Genomic DNA, 24,563 nt, shown 5'->3' on the forward strand with positions numbered 1-24,563 from the left:
TGGCATCATTGTCGGGGAGGAGTTGAGTCCACCTCCAAATGATCTGAAGTCTATGCTTCAAGACCCTTTGATGAGAACATCCCAAAGCCAAAGTTAGAACTTCTCATATAGTGACTCCTTTGGAAGAATGAAGCCCTAATCTTTAAAGATTCCATGCTTGTAAGGTGAAGCAAGCGTCTTTTAAGGAATTTAAGTTCACCCTAGTGACTCCACAATTTATTGTTATGAAAATATCAAAATAATGGCTCCTTGGGATTTGCAAGAAATGTACCCTACTCTGGACGTTGAGGATATTCCTAGATATCCTAATCGATATGGTACAAATTGTATGACATATTTTCCAAAGTTTGATGGCAATCCTTATTCAACCATTGATCATGTGGTAAAATTCATCAAATACACCTTAGAAAACAATATGATGCATGAGGATGCACTCATGAGGTTGTTCATTAATTTCCTTGGAAAAGAAAAGAGTAAATGGGTTAAATATTCTTGTGAACCAAACAGCATACCTTCTATTAAGGTGTTTATTGAAGAAATTATTGAGTATTGGATGTCAATGTTTCAATGTTATGAATACACCCTTCAGACTTGGTCAATGCCATTCAAGAGGAAAGCCTCTTAGACCCATTTGAAGATGTAGAATAGGAAACTGATGAAGAAGATTACCGTGAGAAAAAAGAAGAGATCCTTCTTGATCATCAAGAGGAACATGTTGAAGATGATCTTGAGGAAAATCATGGCCTTAATAAGGGTTTTACCTATGAAGAAGATCACGGTCCAAGTAATGATGGAGAGGATCATGTTGAGGATGGTACCTTGTCACATAAAGATGAGGTAGGCTTTATACTTTATGTGGATATGGAGTCTAATGATACATCTTTTGAAACTCTTGAAAGGCGTGATTCATTAATCCTATAGAGAATAACATTGATGATTTTTTGCACATGGAAGAGGGAAAGGTGGATATGAATTATTATCATTTTGGCGAGGATCGAATTTATGATATCGATATTGATGCTAATAATGATATTGTCTATCCTTGCACATCATATGATGATCAAGAAGATATAAATACCAATTTGTATAAGGCATCTTTGCTTCCTTTTGTTATAATTCGTCAGCGATATTCAGATTCTATGGTTATCAATGTAATGAGCTAACTTTGGTTACCCCTTTTGAATCTAATTCTTGTGATGGGATCATGTTTGTCAAGATCTTGTCCTTCGCTAATCTTTTCCTTCATGCCACTATCAAAATGTCCCTAGTGACTGAGAGTTGCATGTTCAAAATGATTATTTGGAAAGAGTGCTTAAAATTGATCATTAATTACTCTATTTTCAGGTTGTAAGAGAGGATTTGAATGGTGTAAGGGAAAAAAAAAATATTTTCCATTTTCTTCCTTAATCCATTCAAGCAAGGATGAGCCATAAATGACTTATTGCAATTTTACCATCACCCACCCTTATTTCTCTAATGCAACCTTTGGGTATTATGAAATAATGGTTGTTGATTGTGATATTTCCTTGTTTTCTCTCATGGTTAAGCATAGGGGTAAGAGGTGTGATATTTATCTAATAGCATGTTGGCTTCATTGTTGCATGACTATGCTTAATTGATGCCCTATGTGCTGGAATAGGTTAGAGTAATATTGTGTGAATTGATTCTTGTGTGCGCACCCTTCTTTTGATATTGTTCATGCTTCTTCTTTTTTATGTGGTTCATGGTCATCAAAGATCGGTGACCATGAAATATTTACATCATGCAAATCTACCCGAAAGGATCAATTCTTGTTGGCTCAACCATGGAACCTAACCCCGATAGTGTCAAGAGAATTGAACCTATGACCTCTCAATGGAAAATGTGCTTTAATGATGGGGACTCGACCAACTGAGCTAACCCTCAAGGCCATTGTGCATGCTAACTTGTGTACATAATAGTAAAATATTAAGTTTTATTTTAGCTTCAGCTAAGTATTATTTTTATTATATATCACAATGGTGACAATTAGCACTCTTCTTAGTTTCTATCAACAAGTTGTTGCAAGCACATATGTAACAGGTCTAGGAGCAATAGGGATTGTTGGGGTTCTCATGCACTTCTCGTTCAAGCACATGGATCATGCACTCTATGGTGAGCACATGTCCCTAAGTTGGAGCCAGATGTTACCCACCAAAATTGGGTAATCCCTAGGAGAAATTATTTCTGCTCATTTGGCAAATAACCAGTCAACAACCCCAAAATGTTCAACATGCAGCATTATGTTAGAATTCTCCACCCATTACTCCAGTTAAATCTCTCTTCCATTTGGCATGCTTCTTGAAGGAATGTGGGTCATCTCTTAGTAGGTACTCTAACCATTCTTGTGATCATGTGCTTTGATTTAATGTTACTCGCATATTGATATGGATCATGGGGAAAACTAGATGGTTAAATTATATCGATTGTATCCTTGTCCCTACACTTCACTTGGGAGGTTAGTCTTTGACTCTAAGCTAGTGGGGCCTCCTCATAGGCCTTAAGGTTTAGGAATGGCACTATTGGGAAGGAAATGATTGATATTGTGTGTCCAATGTATTCCATACTTACCACTTTCTGTCTCTCCCTATTATCCATATCCATTCTTTGGTTTGTGTCCAAGGTAATCCATACTTACCACTTTTTGTCTCTCCCTGTTATCCATAACCATTCTTTGGGTTGGTTGTCATTGGTCATTGGGATTGGCACCTTATATCCACATCCTTGAGTCAGGGCCTAGAAACTTTTCCTCGGAGGTTGATGCAACTAAAAGGATATTAAAAATATATAAAACCATAATGAAAGAAAATTTAAAATTGCAAAATATTGTCGAGACAATGATTAGCATGTGGGAAAAATCCTAGCTTGAGGTCTACCCCACTCATTAGCCATCACCTAATTCCTCAAGCATTCAATGCTTCATCTAAATAAAGAAACTCTTGAATTTTCCAACCTCGTTGAATGAGAAACTACTATATCTTAAGGAGGTACCAGAGAAGCATAAGGAAATCTTGGCCTCCTAAGCTATGCACCAAATAAAGACAAATCATTAAAGTAAAACATGCGCCAGAGGGGCAGAAAAAGCAGGCCCAGGAAAGAGGTAACTCATGCCACCACAATACCAACCTCCTTACATTATTACACTCAAGATGGTGGTCACCCATTAGCTAGTCTTATGGTTGTGGCAACCTCCCTGAAGTCTATCCCACTCTAAACCACCATTATCACACAAATCTATGAATTGATGGGCTAACCTGGGACATGTCAAGTTGGAAGAACCTAATAGGGTTGTTGATCTAATCATCCCTAACATAAGTGAGGTAACTTGTTTACATATCATGATCTAGTTAAACATTTGAAGGTGAGTTTTTTGTGAAGTATTTATGTACTCTTAACACTAGATACGGTTCACTATGATGCTAAAATGGTTTGATGTCCCTAATGAAGTTGATCTCGCTTGATCTTGAGAGGTTTGGTTTAGAAGGTGTCACACATACAGCAGGGGTCCCTTGAGGGATAGCTCCATTCCACTTCAGCACCTTCCAGTGACTTCTTTGCCCCATTCTAAGAGTAGACATGACCTTGTGGCCACAACATTTCCCACTAGAGATGAGCATTAAATGTTGAGCATCTTCCACATGACACTACACCTCCTAATGAGCCTTCAGATGTTGAGCTTGGAAGCTTGGGTGTTGGACTATTTGATTACATTCATAGATTGACCAAATGTTGGGTATGTGTTATATTCTTTGCACGACAGGCATAGGTGTGGTTACATTACATTGGGCACAACGTGGGCGACAACCCCCTTGCTAGGGGGTGATAGCCCCCTTGCACGGGGTTCCGGGCAACACCCTAAAATTTTTCTTTTATGCAGACCCAAGGTTGGTGAGCCAACCCACCCATAGTTTTTTGCACATAGTTTTGGGCACGATGGTTTTGCCCATGGTATTTTGTAGATCTAGTCAAGGGAATTGCAATTATGTTTTAATGTAGGGTTAATAGATTAGGGGTTTATGAATGCTTCAGCATGTATAAAATGTATTGTAATATTGAAAAGAATATAATGAAAAATCAATTTGGTTTTCCTAGTTTTGAGTTCTAGGAGAAAAATCTCTGTGTATATTTTCCATTCTCACCATTATATATTTTTTATTTTTGAGAATTTGTTTACAAGTAATTTTTGTGCAAGATTAAAACCTTTACCCAAGACCCCAAGCTCATCTTTACTTTGTTTAAGAGATGATACCTTTAACCTAAACAAACACTCAAGTAAGCTTAAACTTAGTAAACTTTTTTTTTAATTTTATTTGTAAAATTAATAAAATAACATTTGGTTACCCTTCTATAAATAAACAAGAGCATTATTCATTTATGGATCATCATTCATCATCACACTTATCTCTCTTTGAAGTGTGTATATTTGCATTCATCCGTTGGGTCCTTATGAGATGAATATAGTATATGATAATGATTTGGTCAAAATCTGAACCATTAATGACAACCCACCATATATGATTAATGATCATCGACTTCATTTATACAAGAAACCATTATCAAAATAGATGACAACACACCATATATGATTAACGGTCATCGACTTCATTTATACAAGAAACCATTATCAAAATATGAATTATCCAAAAAAAAAAAAATTTTAAAACCAACCTACTTTCAATTTATAAAAAGTTGTTTGTGTTACTTATATGACAAGATATACACCATTTCTGGTATAGCCTTTGACATGTTATAGCCAGAGTTTACTTGGAAAGATATGTCATTACATAAAATCAAGATATACGTTGTCGTAAGAAAAGTAGTTTCTCCACCGTCACTTCTTACTTAATTTGTTCTTCTTTTCATTAGAAAAAATTGCTTATACATACGCTATATAAATAAAAATTGTAAAAATTCCATGGTTTCAGGCGCTATTGGATTCGATGATGCTTGAAACCAGATGTCATTTCATAAAATCAAGATATACATTGTCGTAAGAAAAGTAGATTCTCCACCGTCACTTCTTACTTCTTAATTTGTTTTTCTTTTCATTAGAAAAATTTGCTTATACATACGCTATATAAATAAAAATTGTAAAAAATCCATGGTTTCAGGCGCTATTGGATTCGATGATGCTTGAAACCAGATATTTAGTGAGTAACTCAAGCAAAAAAAAAGATTAGCTGTGAAAACCTCGTAAGATTTGGTTTGAGACCAATCTTACCGCTGGGCCAAATCCAAAGAACGAGAACAAAAAAAAAAAGAGAAAGGAGGGGTACCAGATTTGATATTTATTATAAATACTTATTTTGCTCAAGATACACGACGAACATAAGTTCTGAACATCGACAGATTACCAACAACATGACTTCGGGAATTATTAGCAAGATACATCTGCACAAAGAATTATCGTTTTCAACAAAGATTTTCCTCTCAGGATTGAAAGCATGGATATTAGTTATAACTAGAAAGTATGAACAGCTGAGTGATACTTACTTTTGATGATGGAAGTTATTATCTTCAGGATTTCAGAATTCGTGAGCATCAAGATTGGTTCAAGATACTTCTGCTCCATGAGAATTCATAAGGTAATATCTGAACTAGTGCTTTAAATTTATTGTATAAATTTGAGTTATCTTTTGAATTCGGTCTAAGAATACCTTTCTTTTTTTTAAGCCTTTATTGCTGAGATATAGTAAACTCCCAAAATCCTGCTTGTAAATCTGCCATCTGATACACATATGTGCGGAGCCAAGTCCCATTATCAAAGCCTTTATCACTTCATCACATTATTAAAACCTACCCTGAATCTCCCATAATTCATCTCAATTGTGCTTTGATAATTCCATCTACAATTGCAGTATCCTACAGCTTTGCAACCACTTCAAGAAACCTTGCAAGTCGAAATGGTTCAGATAAGGCCTAGTTGAAAACCCTGTGCAAGGGTTCTACCAATTTGGCTTCACTCCTCAAGGACTCGATCATTAACTGAAGTAAAAATTAATCCAGATAGTAGCCCACAAAGGGTGGAGGAGGTTAAAGAAACTAATATTCCAGTACTCGATATCACTACTATAGGATTCGAAATTGGGGAACCCTTTCTTCGCATGGTTATCTCATCTGATAAGAAAGAAGAATTTGTCACAGCACCTCCATCACCAAATGTATCGCCTATACCTATGGGTATGGACATGGACATACAAGAATTGGAGCCTAAGACTTCTTATAACAAGAAGCATAAGCAAAGTACGGTATTCACTACCAAGTTTCTTCGTTTTGGAAAGAAAAATTATTATCAATTGGTAGTAGAAAACAAGAAACTGAAGGATAAGAATAAATGCTTAAAGCTCAAAGGCCAAGCATTGGAAAAGAAGTGTACAAATTCTATTGGCATACTCCTGGAAGTGGATCAAATTGTAAACACTATTTTAGATTATATACATGGCTTCATGCAATTGCAGCCAGATCCACCTAGTTGGAGAAATAAGGATGAACTGTTTGATATAGAGATTATCATCAGAGAGAACCAACAAGAAGTAATTAACAGGTTAAAGGAACATTGGTTTTCAACGTATTTTCAGCATTAAAAGAAATGGAAAAACAAAATTCAGGCCTATAAGGATAAGTTGGAAGAAAATAAGTCAAATTACAGGATGCTTGTTTCGCTAAGGTTGGAGGCCTCATCTTACAGAATGCCTTCTCGAAATTATTCAATTCAGTTACATGATAGATGGTAAGATCCTGGCTCAAACAATTGGCATTAGGAACAATATACCAAATTTCTACTGCTCGGGATTTCCCTGACACTTATTTTAATGGTACCATTCATGAACAAAATCTGCTATGTGAATTATAACTTTTTGATTTCCTACTATCAAATTATCTTCGATGGAATCTCAACCCCTATGTTGGGGATATCCAACTGAGAACATTTGCATCGTTCATATATGGTCTAATTGGATAAAAGGAAGCAACTAAGTATCACTCGAGCAGAATTTAAATTTGATTTGATAGTCAGAGAAGAGTAACCTTTACCTTACATGGTTATTGATGACAATCAAACATTCCCAGAGATTCCATAGATCCTCTGCACGTAAAGATGTATCGTCGGCAAGCTATTTCAGATTATCAAGACATTGTATAAACAGATTCTCTGCAAATAACATTGATATCTCATGATATATCGAATCATCTTTCCAATCGTCCGAGGAATCCCAATCCCACAGGGTACCCACATTTCTAACTAGCATTATCACGAGCTAAGTTTTACAGTAACTCAATGAAGAAACATGGCAACCAATGGATTGGTTTAAAATTTCATTAACCCATTCTTTGGTGTCCAATAGGGGACTATGAAGCTACCTTCTATTGGAATGATACAGAGGAAATTATACATTGGAATCAAATATATGGAACTTTGGGATTCTATGACAGGATTGAGTATGGACACCTAACATTAAACTGGACAGCATTACATTTGGATGGTTTAAAGAAAGAAGCAGAATTGTATGGGGGACATACAATGATTTTGACAAGGGGGAGATGACGGGTTCTCAAATTGATACCATTTCTGCATCCTAGTTACATTTTTTCATTCCTAAACCATACTTTTACTACCTTTCTCTGTCACAATCTCTAATTCCAAGCCTCAAATGCCATTAGGTATTCTAAGACTGAATTTAATTATAATTTTTATTTGTATGATGAATTTGAGGTATAATGTTAGGATATTACCTTATGTACATAATATTACTAATAAACTAGAACAGAGATTATGGCTCAAGTGATGATATCAAGCAAGCTGGTCAAGCACTACAATTAATACAGCACAAGGATCAACTCGGATGTGACCAAAGATTCCACATAAAGATTAAGGGTGGCACATCTGCAAATTAATGGCATCTTGACAATTCCTACATTTATGTCATCTATCTAGAAGATGCCTTAGCTCCATTTAGAGTTCAATTGATCCAAATCGGATCCATAAACGACTGTCAAAGAACCATCACTGTATCGAGACGAAACAAATCCTTGAAGAATCCAAAACAGCAATCAAAACACCCTGAACCAGTGGCCATGGCAGCCGGCGCGGAACGACGAGGACCTCGGTCAAAGCGCGTTGACCGAGGCCCATGGAGACTACGCAGGAGGTCGATGTAGCCCCTGGGAGCCCTGGAACGGGAAAAGGAGCTAATTTTCGATGCGCTGGGCAAACAGGGCCGAAATGGAGGGGCCTTAAGCCCTTGGTCACGTTGGGAGCCAGAGAACCGCAGGCGGAGAAACGAAAAGCGCCAACATACGAAGGTGGGACCCACGACCTGGAAACCGGCGGTTTTGATCGAGGCGCCCTTGAGCGGTAAGAGGTTTTGGAGGAGAGCGGAGCGATCCCACTCAGCGATCGACGCGTGGCAGCAGAGGTGAGAGAAAAACCGCCGTGATCGCGCGTTATCGGTCGAGCAAGTCAACCGCGCTCGACGTGCGTATGACGTCAGATCTTGAGGAGCCCAGATTGGACGGCTGAGATTGTGCCTGATAGAAAGAAGTAGAATCGATAGGGAATTAAGCCGCGATTTAAGGGGATTTGGAATCCATTGACCGCCACGGTGGAGAAAGAACGTATCCACGACATAACCAAAGAAACGAATCGACAAACAGGCTGGCGTTGTTCCGATGGAGACACGTGGCTACTTCCTGAGCGTTCATGCTGACGTCGAACAAGGAACTCCCAGCACACAGGCGGAAGGAGAATCGACGCAGGCAGGAGAGGAACCGAACAGGCATGGAGATCGAATGGCTAAAGCCATGAACAGAGACAGTTGAATAGAGATTGAGAGAGGAGGAATAGAGAAGAGTCCAAGCGACCAAGAGAGACAGTGAACAGTGAACCCTGAGAGGAGGACTGAACACAGAGAGCAGTAAAGCCAAGCAGAGGAGACAGAGGGCTGAGCTGACCACAGGTAGCATCAAGCACCAGAGAGCTTGAAGAATCAAGCCTTCCCATAGAGGAATCTGTCCGGATTGAGCATCATAGTTGGCTCTTTCCACTGTAGACCAAGGGTCACAGCGCTGGTAGGGAGAACAAGAGTCTGTGTACTCCGAGTGGCTTGGAGAATCCAAGAACCACCCTGCCAAGCAAAATCTGCTTCAGGAGAACTCATATTGAGTCCCTGTATTGTAATTTCTCTGCTGAAGACACAATAAAATAAGGCCACCACTGAAGCTGGACCGGAGACATAGCCCTGGAGAATAGGGTGAACTCCTTATTAAAAAGTGTTTGTGTCTTTGTGTTGCTTACTGTATTTCTCTCCTGTCTTTCTACTTATTTTCTGTGTATTGGCAATCTGATCGATTCGTTGCTTAAATAACACCGAACACACACACCATCACATGAGTCAGTAATACCTTTTGTCTAATAAATCTTCAACTGAGGTCACTCATAGGGTGATTATCAGATCAAGTGGTATCAGAGCTCTAGGCTGTAAGGTTAGACAAGCTTGTGTTGGTTTAGCTGTGAATGCTCACTAGATCAAATATCAAATTAGGAGAAGGAGAGTTGGTGGAAACTAATCCTGAAATTGGAAGAGTCTATTCTCGGAAGACAATGTCAGAGGAAGGTTCTATAGTGCCAGACCCTCAATTCATAGAAAGTTTCCTAGCTATAAAGTCTATGGTAGAAGAAATGTATAGGGACTTTAGAAAGCATAAGGGTGAAGATTTATCAGGCTCTAAGCAAGATAAAGAAGAAGATGAATTTCATTCCCATGACCACTCCAAAGGAATGGGGAGAGAGGAAAGCTTCCCTACACCTCCTAGTAGCCCTGTGCATAATAAGAAAGCATCTTTGATTAAGTTAGATGTTAAATTTGATTTGCCTATATATGATGGAGAGCTAAATGCTGAAAAGTTGGACAATTGGATTAGACAAATTGATGTGTATTGCAGAGTACAAAATTTAGACTCAGGCAGAGTACAAAATTTAGACTCAGACAAGAGTAAGATTCAGCTGGCAAGCCTACGCCTAGGGGGCACTGCCTTGGTTTGGTGGGAAGGCAGAACCCAAGCTGATATGAGGAAGCATGGTAAGACCATCTCTGTCTGGAGTGAATTTGTTACTGCAATCAAAAAGTATTTCTATCCATTGGCCTACATGCAACAAGCCATGATGGGTTGGCAAACTCTTCGGCAGTTGAAAGGGCAAAGTGTACAAGGGTACACTCAAGAGTTTCGAAAGAGAGCATTGATGTTGGGTATCTCATTAGACTCACCAGAAACTCTTTTGAAGTACATTGGTGGTCTACACAGCTACATGAGGCATACCATCCTCATGTTTAATCCCACTAGTATAGATGAGGTATCTATACAAGCTACTCATCTAGAAGCTAGAGGAAAGAATGGAAATCCAAAAGTTGGGGGACTATCCCAACCCACTGTAAGCAAGAGCAAGGAAAAAAGAAAGCAGAAGTGGAAAGCAAGGAAGGCTAACACTGCACAGAAAGGCAAAGCTTCATGCACTCACTGTAAAAAGGAGGGGCATGATGATGAGCATTGTTGGATTCTGCATCCAGAGCTGAGACCTAAGAAGTCCGAGGGCAAGAAGAAGAATACTGCTGCAGCTATTCAGAAAGATTTGGGGTCAGACTCGAGAGATGAAACAATCATTGCAGCCACAGGTATAAAAGGTAAGAATTCTGAAGCATCTACTAGTAATTGTGCTCAATCTGTTATTGATGAAGAACATGAGAGAAAAAGACATGAGCTTTTCCATATTCGAGTTGTTTCCAAAAATCAAAAGATTGATACTTTGTTTGATAGTGGCTCACAAGCAAATCTGATTTCTGAAGCAATTGTAAAGAAATTGGGATTAGCAACTACACCTCATAAGAAGCCATACCCATTAGGATGGTTGAATGACAAAGCACAACTACAGGTGACTAGACAGTGCAAACTCAAGTTTTCTTTTGGGTCAGCATTTGTAGATGAGGTTGAGTTAGATATAATTCCTTTGGATATATGTGGAATTGTTTTAGGAAGTCCTTACTTGTATGATAGAAAGGCTATTTTCTATAGAGCTGAGAACAAGTATCTACTTGTTAAAGATGGAATCGAATACTTTGTAAGAGCTCATAAGCTCGAGAATAATTATACTCTCATAAACTCAGGACAGATGAAAATAATGATAAATTCATGCAAATAGTTCTTATTGATGGTTGTAAAGGAAAAGAAAACTGATAAAACCAATGTATTTGAGGGTTGTAATTCTGGTCAGCAAGATGATATAGAAAAGATTGTTTCAGAGTATGATGTCTTGTTTCAAGAACCTCAAGGTCTGCCACCCCAAAAGGGAATAGTACATGATATTATTTTGCAGCAAGATGTTCCTTTGCCTAACGTTGGGATGTACAGGTTATCTGCTTTAAGGAATGCTGAAATCAAGAAGCAGGTGCAGGAGTTGCTCGAGAAAGGGTTCATCAGGCCTAGCACATCACCATGTGGGTCACCAATCGTTTTGGTGAGAAAGAAAGATGGCTCGTGGAGAATGTGCATTGATTACCGAGCACTGAATAAGATAACAATAAAAAATCATTATCCCCTTCCTCGCATAGATGATCTTTTAGATCAACTGAAGGAAGCTGTTTATTTCACCAAGTTGGATTTTCACAGTGGATACCATCAGGTCAGAGTTGCAGAGCAAGATGCATGGAAGACTGCTTTCAAAACAAAACAGGGATTGTATGAATGGCTGGTTATGCCTTTTGGCTTGACCAATGCCCCTGCTACTTTCATGAGATTAATGAATGATGTACTCAGACCTTTTCTTGATGATTTTGTTATTGTGTATCTGGATGACATTCTGATTTTTAGTAAAACGTGGGAAGAACATTTAAAGCATGTTAAGCAGACATTAGATGTTTTGAAAAGAGAAAAACTTTATGTTAAACTCTCCAAATGTGAATTTGGCAAAACCTCTCTAAATTATTTGGGTCATATAGTAGGGGGAGGTGAATTGAAAATAGATCCCTCTAAAGTGGCAGTCATTGTAAACTGGCCTAAACCCAAGTCTGCTACAAAAGTGAGAAGCTTCTTAGGAGCAGCACAGTATGGGAGGAAGTTCATTTCCAATTTTTCCTCAATTGCAGCTCCCTTACATGCTTTGACAGGATTGAACAAGGTGTTTCAGTGGGGAGGCAAACAATAGAAAGCCTTCGACACCTTGAAGGAAAAAATTAGTACAACACCTGTACTAGCACTGCCAGATCTACAAAGACCATTTGAGATCCAAACTGATGCCAGTGACTATGCCCTGGGAGCAGTGTTGAAACAGCACAGTAAACCCATATGCTATCATTCTGAGACTTTTAATCCTGCAGTAGTCAACTATCCTACATATGATAAGGAATTGTATGCATTAGTTCAAAGTGTGAAAAAGTGGAAACGTTACTTAATGGGCAAAGAAACAGTAATACATACTAATCATCAGCGACTTCAATACCTACACTCCCAAACTAAGTTGCAACAATCAAGACATTATAGATGGATGGGTCTTCTACAACAGTTTCATTTAGTCATCAGATATAAAAAGGGCATACATAACAAGGTTGCAGACATGTTATCTAGACCCATTATAAATGCATCTACCATACTTAAGCATAATTTTGTGCTGCATGAAAGCTACATAGAACAGTATGCTCAGGACATGGACTTTAAAGATGTATATGCAACTTTGAGTCAAGGCAAAAGAGTAGAAGAATTGGACTATCATGTAAAGGACCAACTCTTATATTATTGTGGGAAACTCTGCATTCCACAAACTGAGAGAGCAAAGATAATTAGGGAAGCACACACTTCTCTGATATCAGGTCACTTTGGGGTAAGTAAAACAATGGCACAGCTGCAAAGGTTCTGTTATTGGCCGAGAATGAGTGAAACAGTTTCTAGATACGTAAACGAATGTGCTATGTGTGCTAAAAGCAAGCCCAGCAATAGAAAACTAGGCTTGTACACCCCATTGCCAGTTCCTTCTCACCCTTGGGAAAGCATTTCCGTGGATTTTGTTGGAGGACTGCCCAAATATAGGAAAGGTCATGATTATCTATATGTTGTTGTGGATAGGTTCAACAAAATGTGTATCTTGACACCCTGTAGTAAACAAATTACAGCTGAACAAACTGCAAAATTATTCTTTGAACATGTATGGGTTCATTTTGGATTACCCACTTCTATTATATCTGATCGAGACACCCGATTTGTGGGAAAGTTTTGGTCCAGTCTGTGGGAACTAATGGACACCAAATTAAAGAAAAGCACAGCTTTTCATCCACAAACAGATGGCCAGACAGAAGTAGTTAACAGGACAGTGATCCAGTTACTGAGAGGATATTGCAGCAAACACCCTAAGCTTTGGGATGAACACTTGTGTTATGTGCAGCATGCTTACAATAGAGCCAAACACTCTTCTACCCAGAGATCTCCTTTCGAGACCTGCTTTGGTTTCATACCAAGGTCTCCCTTGGATTTTGTCTTTGGTAAAGATACCATGGTTGATAGACACAGTGATGTGGACAGGGAAACTAGGTTCATTGAACAGATCCAGGAGATCCACCAGGCAGTACAGGAACAATTGGAAAAGAGCCAGGCCAAGTTCAAGGTTAGGCATGATAAGCATTGGATGGAGCATAGTTTTCAAGTTGGAGACCAAGTTTGGCTGTATATCAGCAAGGACAGGATGCAAGGTGAAGGCAAGAAGCTAAAACCTATCAGGTATGGACCCTTCAGGATACTTGAGAAGATTGGTGAAAATGCTTTTCGCCTTGATCTGCCAGCTTACATGCACATCTACTTAGTCGTGAACGCAGATTGCTTGAGGTTGTTTGAACCTTCAATGATTGAGGACCCTGAAGAGCAGAGTCAATTACCTTCTGTTGATGACCTACTACCTGAATATCTTAATGAGTTGCAGGAAGATACAGTGCTGGACAGGAAGGTAAGGACGATGCGCAGTGGACAGGTGGAATACCTCAGGATTGGGCTTAAAGGTTCGAAGCCGAGCAGTGCAAAGTGGATTGAGATTGGACAAATGAGACAACAGTTTCTTCACTTAGTCGATGCTTGAAGAAAACCAACTTTTGGTGGTCCAAAAGCTTTTCAGTAGGGAGGCCATGATCCAAATCGGATCCATAAACGACTGTCAAAGAACCATGACTGTATCGAGATGAAACAAATCCTTGAAGAATCCAAAACAGCAATCGAAACACCCTGAACCAGTGGCCATGGCAGTTGGCGTGGAACGACGAGGACCTCGTCAAAGTGCACTAACCGAGGCCCATGGAGACTGCGTAGGAGGTCGATGTAGCCCCTGGGAGCCTTGGAACGAGAAAAGGAGCTAATTTTCGATGCGTGACGCTGGGAAAACAGGGCCGAAATGGAGGGGCCTTAAGCCCTTGGTCACGTTGGGAGCCGGAGAACCGCGGGCAGAGAAACGAAAAGCGCCAACGTACGAAGGTGGGACCCACGACCTGGAAACCGGCGGTTTTGATCGGGGCGCCCTTGAGCGGTAAGAGGTTTTGGAGGAGAGCGGAGCGATCCCACTCAGCGATCGACGCGTGGCAGTGGAGGTGAGAGAAAAACCGCCGTGATCGCGCGTTATCGGTCGAGCAAGTCAACCGCGCTCGACGTGCATATGACGTCGGATCTTGAGGAGCCTAGATTGGACGGCTGAGATTGCGCCCGATAGAAAGAAGCAGAATCGACAGGGAATTAAGCTGCGATTTAAGGGGATTTGGAATCCGTTGACCGCCATGGTGGAGAAAGAACGTATCCACGACATAACCGAAGAAATGAATCGACGAACAGGCTGGCGCTGTTCCGATGGAGACACGTGGCTACTTCCTGAGCATTCATGCTGACGCCGAACAGGGAACTCCCAGCACACAGGCGGAAGGAGAATCAACGTAGGCAGGAGAGGAACCAAACAGGCATGGAGATCGAATGGCTAAAGCCATGAACAGAAAGAGTCGAATAGAGATTGAGAGAGGAGGAATAGAGAAGAGTCCAAGCGACCAAGAGAGACAGTGAACAGTGAACCCTGAGAGGAGGACTGAACACAGAGAGCAGTAAAGCCAAGTAGAGGAGACAGAGGGTCGAGCTGACCACAGGCAGCATCGAGCACCAGAGAGCTTGAAGAATGAAGCCTTCCCATAGAGGAATCTGTCCGGATTGAGCATCATAGTTGGCTCTTTCCACTGTAGACCAAGGGTCACAGAGCTGGTAGGAAGAACGAGAGTTTGTGTACTCCGAGTGGCTTGGGGATTCCAAGAACCACCCTGCCAAGCAAAATCTGCTTCAGGAGAACTCATATTGAGTCCCTGTATTGTAATTTCTCTGCTGAAGACACAATAAAATAAGGCCACCACTGAAGGTAGACCGGAGACGTAGCCCTGGAGAATAGGGTGAACTCCTTATTAAAAAGTGTTTGTGTCTTTGTGTTGCTTACTGTATTTCTCTGTTGTCTTTCTACTTATTTTCTGTGTATTGGCAATCTGATCGATCCGTTGCTTAAATAACATAGAACACACACACCATCACATGAGTCTGTAATACCTTTTGTTTAATAAATCTTCAACTGAGGTCACTCATAGGGTGATTATCAGATCATCAATACCTTGTAACTGTGTTTAGATAATGTTAGATGACTCAGTTATGATTTGTAACAATCACTAGAATGATAGGATTCTGTTTACCAGGATTCTGTTTACCCTTAATTGCTTTCATAAGTTCAAATATGCTGTTATTTGAACTCTATATAAAGACACCCATATGCACTATGTAAAAGATATAGCTCCAGTTCATGTTCAGTTCTATTTTGCAATATATAAAAATTCTGTTTCTTGTATGCATTATCATTGTTCCTGTAGCTTTTTATTATTTTTCAGCCCACATCTTAGAGAGGCAGGGCCCCGGCCCACTTAAGGTATGAGGCTGCATGTACAGTAGTTTAGATCTACATATGTATATCTTTCTGATTGTTAACTTAAGAATTCATGATAGTGAATTGCTTTAGTTTCTAATTAAAAGCATAAAACAATCTGCATCTTATCTCTTATCTTGTAATGATATTATGAAATTTGTGCTGGATTTATAAGCTGAGCTAATGCAATAAGACACAACCCATGAACTATGTCTATGCCCTAAGTCACCATTTATAACTTGCACATTAAGGGTCGTCATTTGTTTTGTTTTATACAATAGTGTAACTTGCACATTAAGGATTGTCATTTGTTTTCTTTTATACAATAATATTTATTTTGCTGAGCTAAAGAACAATGGAAATTATAAACTCATCAAGAGTTTCGAAGTACAGCAGTCTTATCCTTACCAAGTCTTGTGAATCACTCTACGTTAATGTAAACGATCCCTAAACTCTTTAACAATCCATTTCGATAATATTGAACTTGACCTCTATGTAAATTCAACCCTATGTAATTACTTCATAGCTATACCCTGGTATACCTCGATATATAGTCATTCTCTCCAATGATATAGCCAGTCCTCGGTATAGACAAATATCTGTATCGATACAAACTTATCTATGTATATATACAAAATCAATCTCTGTATATACTATAAATACTATCACAAAATTCTCAACGACGGTCTACTGCATAATCTAACTCAAAGTTCAATACACTTCAATGTTGTTTATATAAACTCTATCACAAATTGTTTAAACTTTCTTGCATGTGAAATTAGTTCAAGTGCAATTCTATGTCTATGTAGACTTTCAACCAATATTACTAGACTCGAAATCAGCGATAAATCGAGGCAAAAGAGTGAAGAGTTTTACTCGGATAGGGAAAAAATGGGAAAAAAATCGGTGAATACAATAAATAAAGATATACACATATATTGAATTAAAAAAAAAACAGTTTTCATTGATATTCAATAAAGTCATGTCCAAACAATGCATAATATCAATAGATGTCCAAAAACTCATAAGGACAATGTGTATACTTCAAGTATAAAATATATTAAGTATTGGAAAATATTCAAAAATAGGTACAAAGATTCAAACGAGACAAGGAGTTTCCAAGTTTTTGTCAACCAACACTGCAGACCTGCTAAAATCTTACTTGGGGTTACAGTAGCATGACTTCTAAATTGGGTTAAGTTTGGATTGCTAGTACGTTATACCCATTGGTAGATCACTTATACACTCGACGACAAATGAATTTAAGAAATTGTTTCATTATTATAGGTCCTTGTAAGGTTCCAACATTCTACAACGATTTGCTCTTATTCAAAATGATATAGAACTTTAACATACTACAACAGATTTCTTTTATTCAAAGTGATATTTTTAAAGGCAAAGAGCGTTGCTCGACCATCAGGGAGCAACCACAAATATGTACATACACTGGCCAAGTCAATAGCTACTGGCATGAGCGTCGAGGCAAGTAATTTGTGTTTGGTAAGCAAACTCGTAGTTCGCTTAGGTGACTCTTTGGGTGGGGAAAGGGTGGCATCGCTAGACCTAAGGTATAGAAAACCCGAAAAGCAACATAGTTTGGTAAGATGAGTGAGCTAACCAAAGCTAAGGTCGTTCCCTAATACATGAAGTTGACTGCCTAATACTGTATACATGAAGTCTACCAACAAAAACCATTGCAACCTTGACGAATTAGAGAAAGGGTTATAGTTTACCAAAGCCGAAGTGCATGCAGTGAGGGAAGAATGTGACAATGGTGTCGTTTGATCCACAACGTCTTGGGATAGGCGAAAAGAAATGAAAACGAACTCCAAGCATGGCAAGCGGCAAGAAGAAGTGAAACCGAAACCACAAAATTAAACCCCGTGAACTTTTAACCTAAGAATCTGAGTGGCTCATTGATTCCTTTGCAAATCGCTGAAATCACAAGTCAAGCTTGGTCAACATGAGTTTGACTCGTCGAGATTTAGATTGGCTCGTTTGGTTGAAGATCAGAGTTGAAATTGTGAGTACTCGCGAGTGATCTGAGACCATGTAACATTGCTTTCAACACACTTGAACACTCAACACGTATGATTATAATTTTATTTGCAGTTTCTTTATTTCACACTAATTGGGTTGAGAAGTTTCTCCAACCTAGTATGGTAGTGATGTTGTAATGTTTAATGTTTAATATTTTACTCATTTCAAATAAAACAAAATTTAATTTAATTTAAAATAACTTATGTGACTCCAACCCATGGTTTTTCCCATGGTATTCTTTTTTATTGTGGCCTATTTAAAGGCTAATAATTAAACCAACCTAGATTTGTCTTAACTCTAGATCTACCAAGTGCCAAGAGAGATTAAATATATTTTCAATCTAAAAGAGGTTTGCACCTCGAAAGAGAGATTTGATCCCTCTCAGAGCTTGGTAGATTGAGAATTAAGATGGTTCTAGGCTAGTCATATAAATAATAAAGGTGTCTTATATTGATACTTTAGTTCAATCAAGTTGTGTTACTTTATTATAGAGCTTTTAATGTAAAACTTTAATATATAAATTGTTACATTAAATTTTTAACGTTCATTTATGATTTATCTTATTTTTTATCAATTTTTATAGATTGATTTTTCTAAAAATCAATGTTTACATAGTAGTATATGCTTAAATATTAATTTTAAATTAATAAAAATAAAATATAATATATATATATATATATATATATAAACTTTAAATACATTTAATAAAACTTTTGCATTAACCATATGAATAACTAAGTTAAACCTAGTCCTTGATTCTGTATTTACAATATTAGCGTTCCATAAACCTAATAAGAATGTTGGGCTGACAATTAAATGATCAAGTGAACCTTTAACTTAGTCATTTTTCATATGCAATTAAAATCGCCATCAACAATGGAGGTAAATACCTTTCAAGAGAAAGAAGAAGAAAAAATCATTATATCTTATATTTATCTCCTTATGAGTTTTACTTAATTTTCAGAAGGATGCGTTTGTTTGACATGGAATTAAATTTTGCATCCAACAAGTACACACTTTGCATTCTTTTGATATACCCATAGTGAGATAAACTAGAAATACTTGAAAAACATGCTTTTTCATGTATTTCTAATTTATCACGTTGTAGGTTTATCAAAAATATACAAAGTGGATAATTGTTGGATGTAAGTGCCTACATTTGAAATTTGAGTAACTCCATAAGAAAATAAGTTGAATATATGATTAAAAAAATAGTTTTCTTTTTCTTTGTAAATTCATAAATCTTATGTTATTATTTTCTAAGGAGGCCTATTTTAGACTTCAAAGTTTCTCTAATGATTCCTCTAAGAGGAAATCCTCCTCAATTTCTATTAAAGATTAGAAAATTGTTACCCAAATACTAGTTGAGACAACCACTTTACTTAAATAGTGTTGTATACCTAACCACAACATCTATATTTGGTATTAGACTTTATGTACATGACCTATTTTGTGTACAAGCTCATGATTTTGTAATAGCGTTATATTTGTTAAAAGACCACTTTAGTATGATAAGAGCTTAACTGTTTATTTAATGACTTCAAGTATTTGGTTAGTGCACTATTAAAGTGTTATTTTCCCTTCTCATATGTATCCATCATTTTTATCAATACAAATCAATCGATTTTTCGTGTTTATAGAAGATGCCAACTTCCATTACTCGGATTTGCAGATGCAATCAACCCTTGGGTGTGTAGGTATCCCGTTGTTTCTTGCTTATTTTATGTTAATATTGTTCATTTTCCATTTCTGTTGCAATAGTGGGCAGGTCCCATTTGGTTGTAGAGCCGCTGCAAGTGGGCAATGTACCTTTGTAGTTACATACCAAGTAGGTGGCGATTTGATGTCGTGACATCAAGAAGAATATTTTTAGGGAAGGAGGGCTAAAATGCTAGAATTATGGCAACTAGATGTCTGATTTGGAGCAATTCCTCCAAGAATGGTATTAAAATTTCAATTAGATGACATTAGCCACCTCATTGATGCTAAGATAAGGAGGAAGGGCCAATTTGAAGGCATTAGGACCCAATTTATTGCATGGTGTAAGGACTATATCCCATGATAATGTTGCTGATTTTTGAAGTGTTTCTTGTCCAAAGGCACCAAAATTTGGTCACCAATTTGAAAATGTGGGGCAACTCAAAGCAGATCATGATGTGCCTTATTCTTGGCATTTGTTTGTTAAGGGTGACGTGGACGCTGCTGTGTGTCCCGATCATAGTCTGTATGAAAGATGAAGCTTTATCTTGTTCCTTCTATGGTGGGATATGGGTGGAGTGAGGAGAACAATTAGAATGTGATAAGGAAAAAGAGGCTGAAAGCGATCTCCTTGGCACAATTCGTGGATCCAAGTGAAAGGAATCAACTGAAATTTCTATGGATAGCTTTAGGGAGCAGAAACATTGTGATGATGATTCGCTTGAGGATTGTCTCCCCAAGTGACCTGCCACTATCTACAGAGAGTCACAGTGGTGCTCTGCAACATGTTGACAATACAGACTAGGGCTGTCCCACAAATTCTGATGATTAGGCAGAGTACCACTGGCACCTTAGCTAAATCATAACATGGCCATAGCTTGGAACTGAATGACACTAGTGGAGCTGGCCTGATTTTCCAACACTGTTTATGAGGATACTTGTTCAATCTAGATGTATCTTCTTTAGGGTCGGGAACCACACCATTTTTGAAAAGCTTCTAAGAGATGCCAACACACTATAGATGCTACTTTGGTAGCTGCTCCAACAATATTTCTTTGTATGACAGCATCTACTGTCCTTGGAGACATCTACATCTGTAATATTGACATAGTAAATGCAAGCCGCACTGTGTCCTGGGCAGCATGTCTTAAATTGCTTATGCAATTTGGGGTAACAGGTGTCTCTGATAAAGAAAAGAGTAGATATTCTTACAGTCACTCAATCTCTCCAAAAGGGCTCTTGCATATCAATATTTAGCTTACATAGATCTTCTGCTTGGAGTAAGCTAGTGATATTTCTGACAGCTGGCCTGTTCAAGGAAAGGAGGGCCTTTTGCTGAGAAAGCACTCTCCAATCCTTCAAGTCCTTGGTAGTGAAATCCTAGAGATCTCTCCAAAGAAGACACCTTTCTTTCTTAGCCTGCGAGCCTGAAATCTGACACATTTGTGACTCCACAATACAGTGCCTCTGGTCAATCTAGCTCCAAATAGCCCTCCACCACAAATCCCATCCTACCTGACTCATAGAGAAGTTCCATCTAGTCAATGGCAGTGCAAACCTTCAAGCCTTCCAGATACTCTAACAAAGGATAGATTTAGAGACCTTTAACAACTGTGGCGATGAGATGATATCGCATAGCCTGAAGGGGCCTTAAATCAAAAGGAGATGCTGAGCTGACTGAAACCAATGACACAAATAATTTGCATAAGGTGGATCCCTCTTAACATCTAACTACCAATTTAACAGCCAAGATACACCCTTGAGTCACCACATCAACAAGACCAAGCCCATCCTGCTCCTTGGGCATTATGTAGACGTCCCAAGGTACCATAGGAAGCCCTTGTTTGCCACGCATATTTAGACTGGAGAAAAGATTTGAGGATTTGCTCCAATTTAAATTGAATCTTACTAGGGAGCCAGCAATAGATATGAGAAACTCGAAGAATGCGTGAAACAACTATAAGATTCCTGGCCAAAGGGAAATCCTTATACCGCCACGCCAAAAGCTTCAACTGTAATCCCTTAAGGTACCATTTCTACATGTCAATAACCAAATGACCAGCCCCAAAAGCCCAACATAGCGGACACTCCCACCAAGTTTGATCCAACCCCACTCTTCAGACATCCAATCGGGGGGATCACCATGCCCAATCAACCAATAATCAGTATTCTTGTCACTGACAATGGTTCTAGAGACACCCTTGGAAATATGAACCAACTTCAGATCCAAATGAACCGAAAGCAAAGAATTATCCACAAAATGACTGTTGATCATTTCCAAACTATCCGAGAGAGAAATACCATGGATGATCCCTTGAACCCTCGTAAATTCCGAAACATATCCAAAAGCATCTATAACAAGAACATACACGTAAGGGTTGAGGGGGTAGGCTTGTTTGATTAAACGATGAAGAGGGATGTGAACCGTCAGAGTACTATTAACAGAAACAAAGCCTAAGGCATTGCATAATATAATTTGAATCTTTCCAACACATTTTGAACCAAAACCAAAGCATTGGAGCATATCTATAATAATAAACCAGTCAACTTCATCAAAATCAATCTTGAGAAACAAGGACTCATGCCCATTATCTTGAGCCCAATCCATGGCCTCCCATTCTAACATAAAAGTGTCAAAAATGAACTTATCTTACACAAAAACTAGGTTTTTCCGCTCGTACTATGGAGAGGCAACTTTGCACATCCAATGTGCAAGTGCCTTAGCCAAAATTTTGCATGAGATGCGTAGGAGGGTAATGGGTCTCGAACCTCCAATAGTCATGAGAAGCATTTTTGGAAATCAAATGTCTAGAGGAAAAGGCCTTATTCGAACAAAGATCATCTCTAGTTGAGTCCCACATTGCCTTGAACAACTCGCAAGACCGACCATCAGTGCCAAGAGACTTTCCATTCTTCTAGAACATAGGGCTGCAAAGAGTTCCTTTTGGACAGCATAGAATCCAGATCATGGCCACAAAGTGACATGGTTGATTCTAACTGGAGATTAAAATAATGCATCTTCCAACAACTGCTCAAATTTATCACACCGTTGTTAAATTATTGTCTTTTACATTTTCCTAGATGATATCGATGTAAAGTAACTACAAAGCAACTGCTTGCAGGCTCATTAAAGTTTTCACCTCTTTCGATCAAAGCCTCGTCATCAGAGGATACTTCTACCACGAGCTCTGTTGAAACAGAAGAATTGCTTGCTAACTTAAAGGAAAAGGTAATTCCACTCACCCAAGGATATTTTTACCAAGAAAACTAATTATTTGAAGGAAAAGAAAAGAGAATTCTAGCCATATATTTATTGGCCATGAAACTGAATTCCACTTTGAATAGAAGATTGATGATATGCTTCTAACCACTTTGATTTGAAGACCTTTGATCTTGATCATTGTCACAGTGGGATGCAGTTGAAAACAAACCTACAGTTCTAATTTACGGTGGAGGTGCACTATTGGCTCTATGGATTTCGTCTATAATTGTTGCAGCAATAAATTCAGTTCCTCTGGTATGAAATTTAACTTAAATTCAAATACATTCCAATAATACATTGCTGTAAGATCTAAGATCTTTGGTGGGATTTTTTCAGCTCCCTAAGCTTATGGAGCTAATTGGACTTGGCTACACTGGTTGGTTTGTCTATCGATACCTCTTGTTTAAGGTAACTGCATATTCAAAATACTTTTGGTCTAATTAGTAGTTTTGATGTCAAACTCTATGTCTCACATTAATGGAAATCTAGTAATGATTCGTCTTTTAATTGTGATATTGTGTCGTTCAGGAATTATTACAGGAATATTTGACTGAGAAATCTCTCTGTGCATGCCCATTACTAATCTTGTGAAATTTATATTTCTATTTCTTTATACAGTCAAGCCGAAAAGAGCTGGCCTCAGATGTTGAAGAATTAAAGAAGAAGATTACCGGTTCAACCATAGAATAGTTAGTTTTGTAACATAAATACATATGGAAATAAGATTGTTCCCAGGAGATCCTTTTTATCTGTTTTGCTATATTGAGGAAAGGCAGGCATTGCACTGTATCTTTAAGGACCATGTGTACAATCCCTTCTAGAGAATAGTCTCATGTTAGTGAGATATTAACTTTGATTACATGTTATCTGCTTTTAATTTTAGCCAGACTATGTTCTCCAATTGTAAGCATATGTTGACCCATTTGGAATTCAAAACTGTACTTCTTAATTCACAGAATACTATAGCTTTCATGAGGCATTTGGTATGTCTTCCACTGTAATTTGGTTGAAAGTAAAACTTAGCACTGTAATTTAGTTGTAAGACTTAGGAGGTCCTAAATCTAAGGAACTGCGATATAGGGATTAAAACGACTGATTTGTGCTATGTGGGATAACATGTTTCAACTTACGTTTTTGGGGAAATTACTTTGGCTTTTGGTATAAACCATATTTTTAATGAAAAAGAGGGAAGTATCATGATTACTGTTTAAAAGTGAAGCCCATTGCATTTTTCAACACCTTAATGCACTTCCCTAAAATCGTTAATTTTTAATATGAATGTGAAGCAAGACTGCAACTAGAGTGCGTTGTTCTTAGATTTTTGTGGTGCTTCCAAACAACACACGTATTCTAGCTAATGACTGTCAAGGTGAATGCCCGATATCGATGCTAATTATTAATTGATAATTTTTCAGCTATCTCTATGACAGGATAATGTACTAAATACTAATCATTGTTTATCATCAATGAGAAGTTAGAACTAGTAAGTTTAATAAGTATGCATGCAGCTACAATCCATCATAATGACCGCATTGTATGTTCATAAATTCTTACTTAACTGGAAGGCACTATTTCTTATGTTAT

General features: G+C 38.2%; 1 protein-coding gene across 1 annotated transcript in view; it reads left to right on the forward strand.

Annotated features, from left to right (window-relative positions):
• LOC149251367 (protein CURVATURE THYLAKOID 1A, chloroplastic-like) overlaps nt 1-23,937 on the forward strand; it is a 39,486-nt gene extending 15,549 nt beyond the window's left edge. The window contains exons 2-5 of the mRNA XM_089459375.1: nt 22,840-22,946; nt 23,127-23,234; nt 23,316-23,387; nt 23,598-23,937. Coding sequence (XP_089315501.1) covers nt 22,840-22,946; nt 23,127-23,234; nt 23,316-23,387; nt 23,598-23,669 — 359 coding nt within the window. The 3' untranslated portion in view covers nt 23,670-23,937. The remainder of the gene's footprint in view (nt 1-22,839; nt 22,947-23,126; nt 23,235-23,315; nt 23,388-23,597) is intronic.
• Nucleotides 23,938-24,563: the final 626 nt, after the last annotated feature.

Source organism: Pinus tabuliformis, chromosome 7 (assembly GCF_031772625.1).
Source record: "Pinus tabuliformis cultivar Carrire ecotype Pingquan chromosome 7, CPIR1, whole genome shotgun sequence".
Taxonomy (NCBI): domain Eukaryota; kingdom Viridiplantae; phylum Streptophyta; class Pinopsida; order Pinales; family Pinaceae; genus Pinus; species Pinus tabuliformis.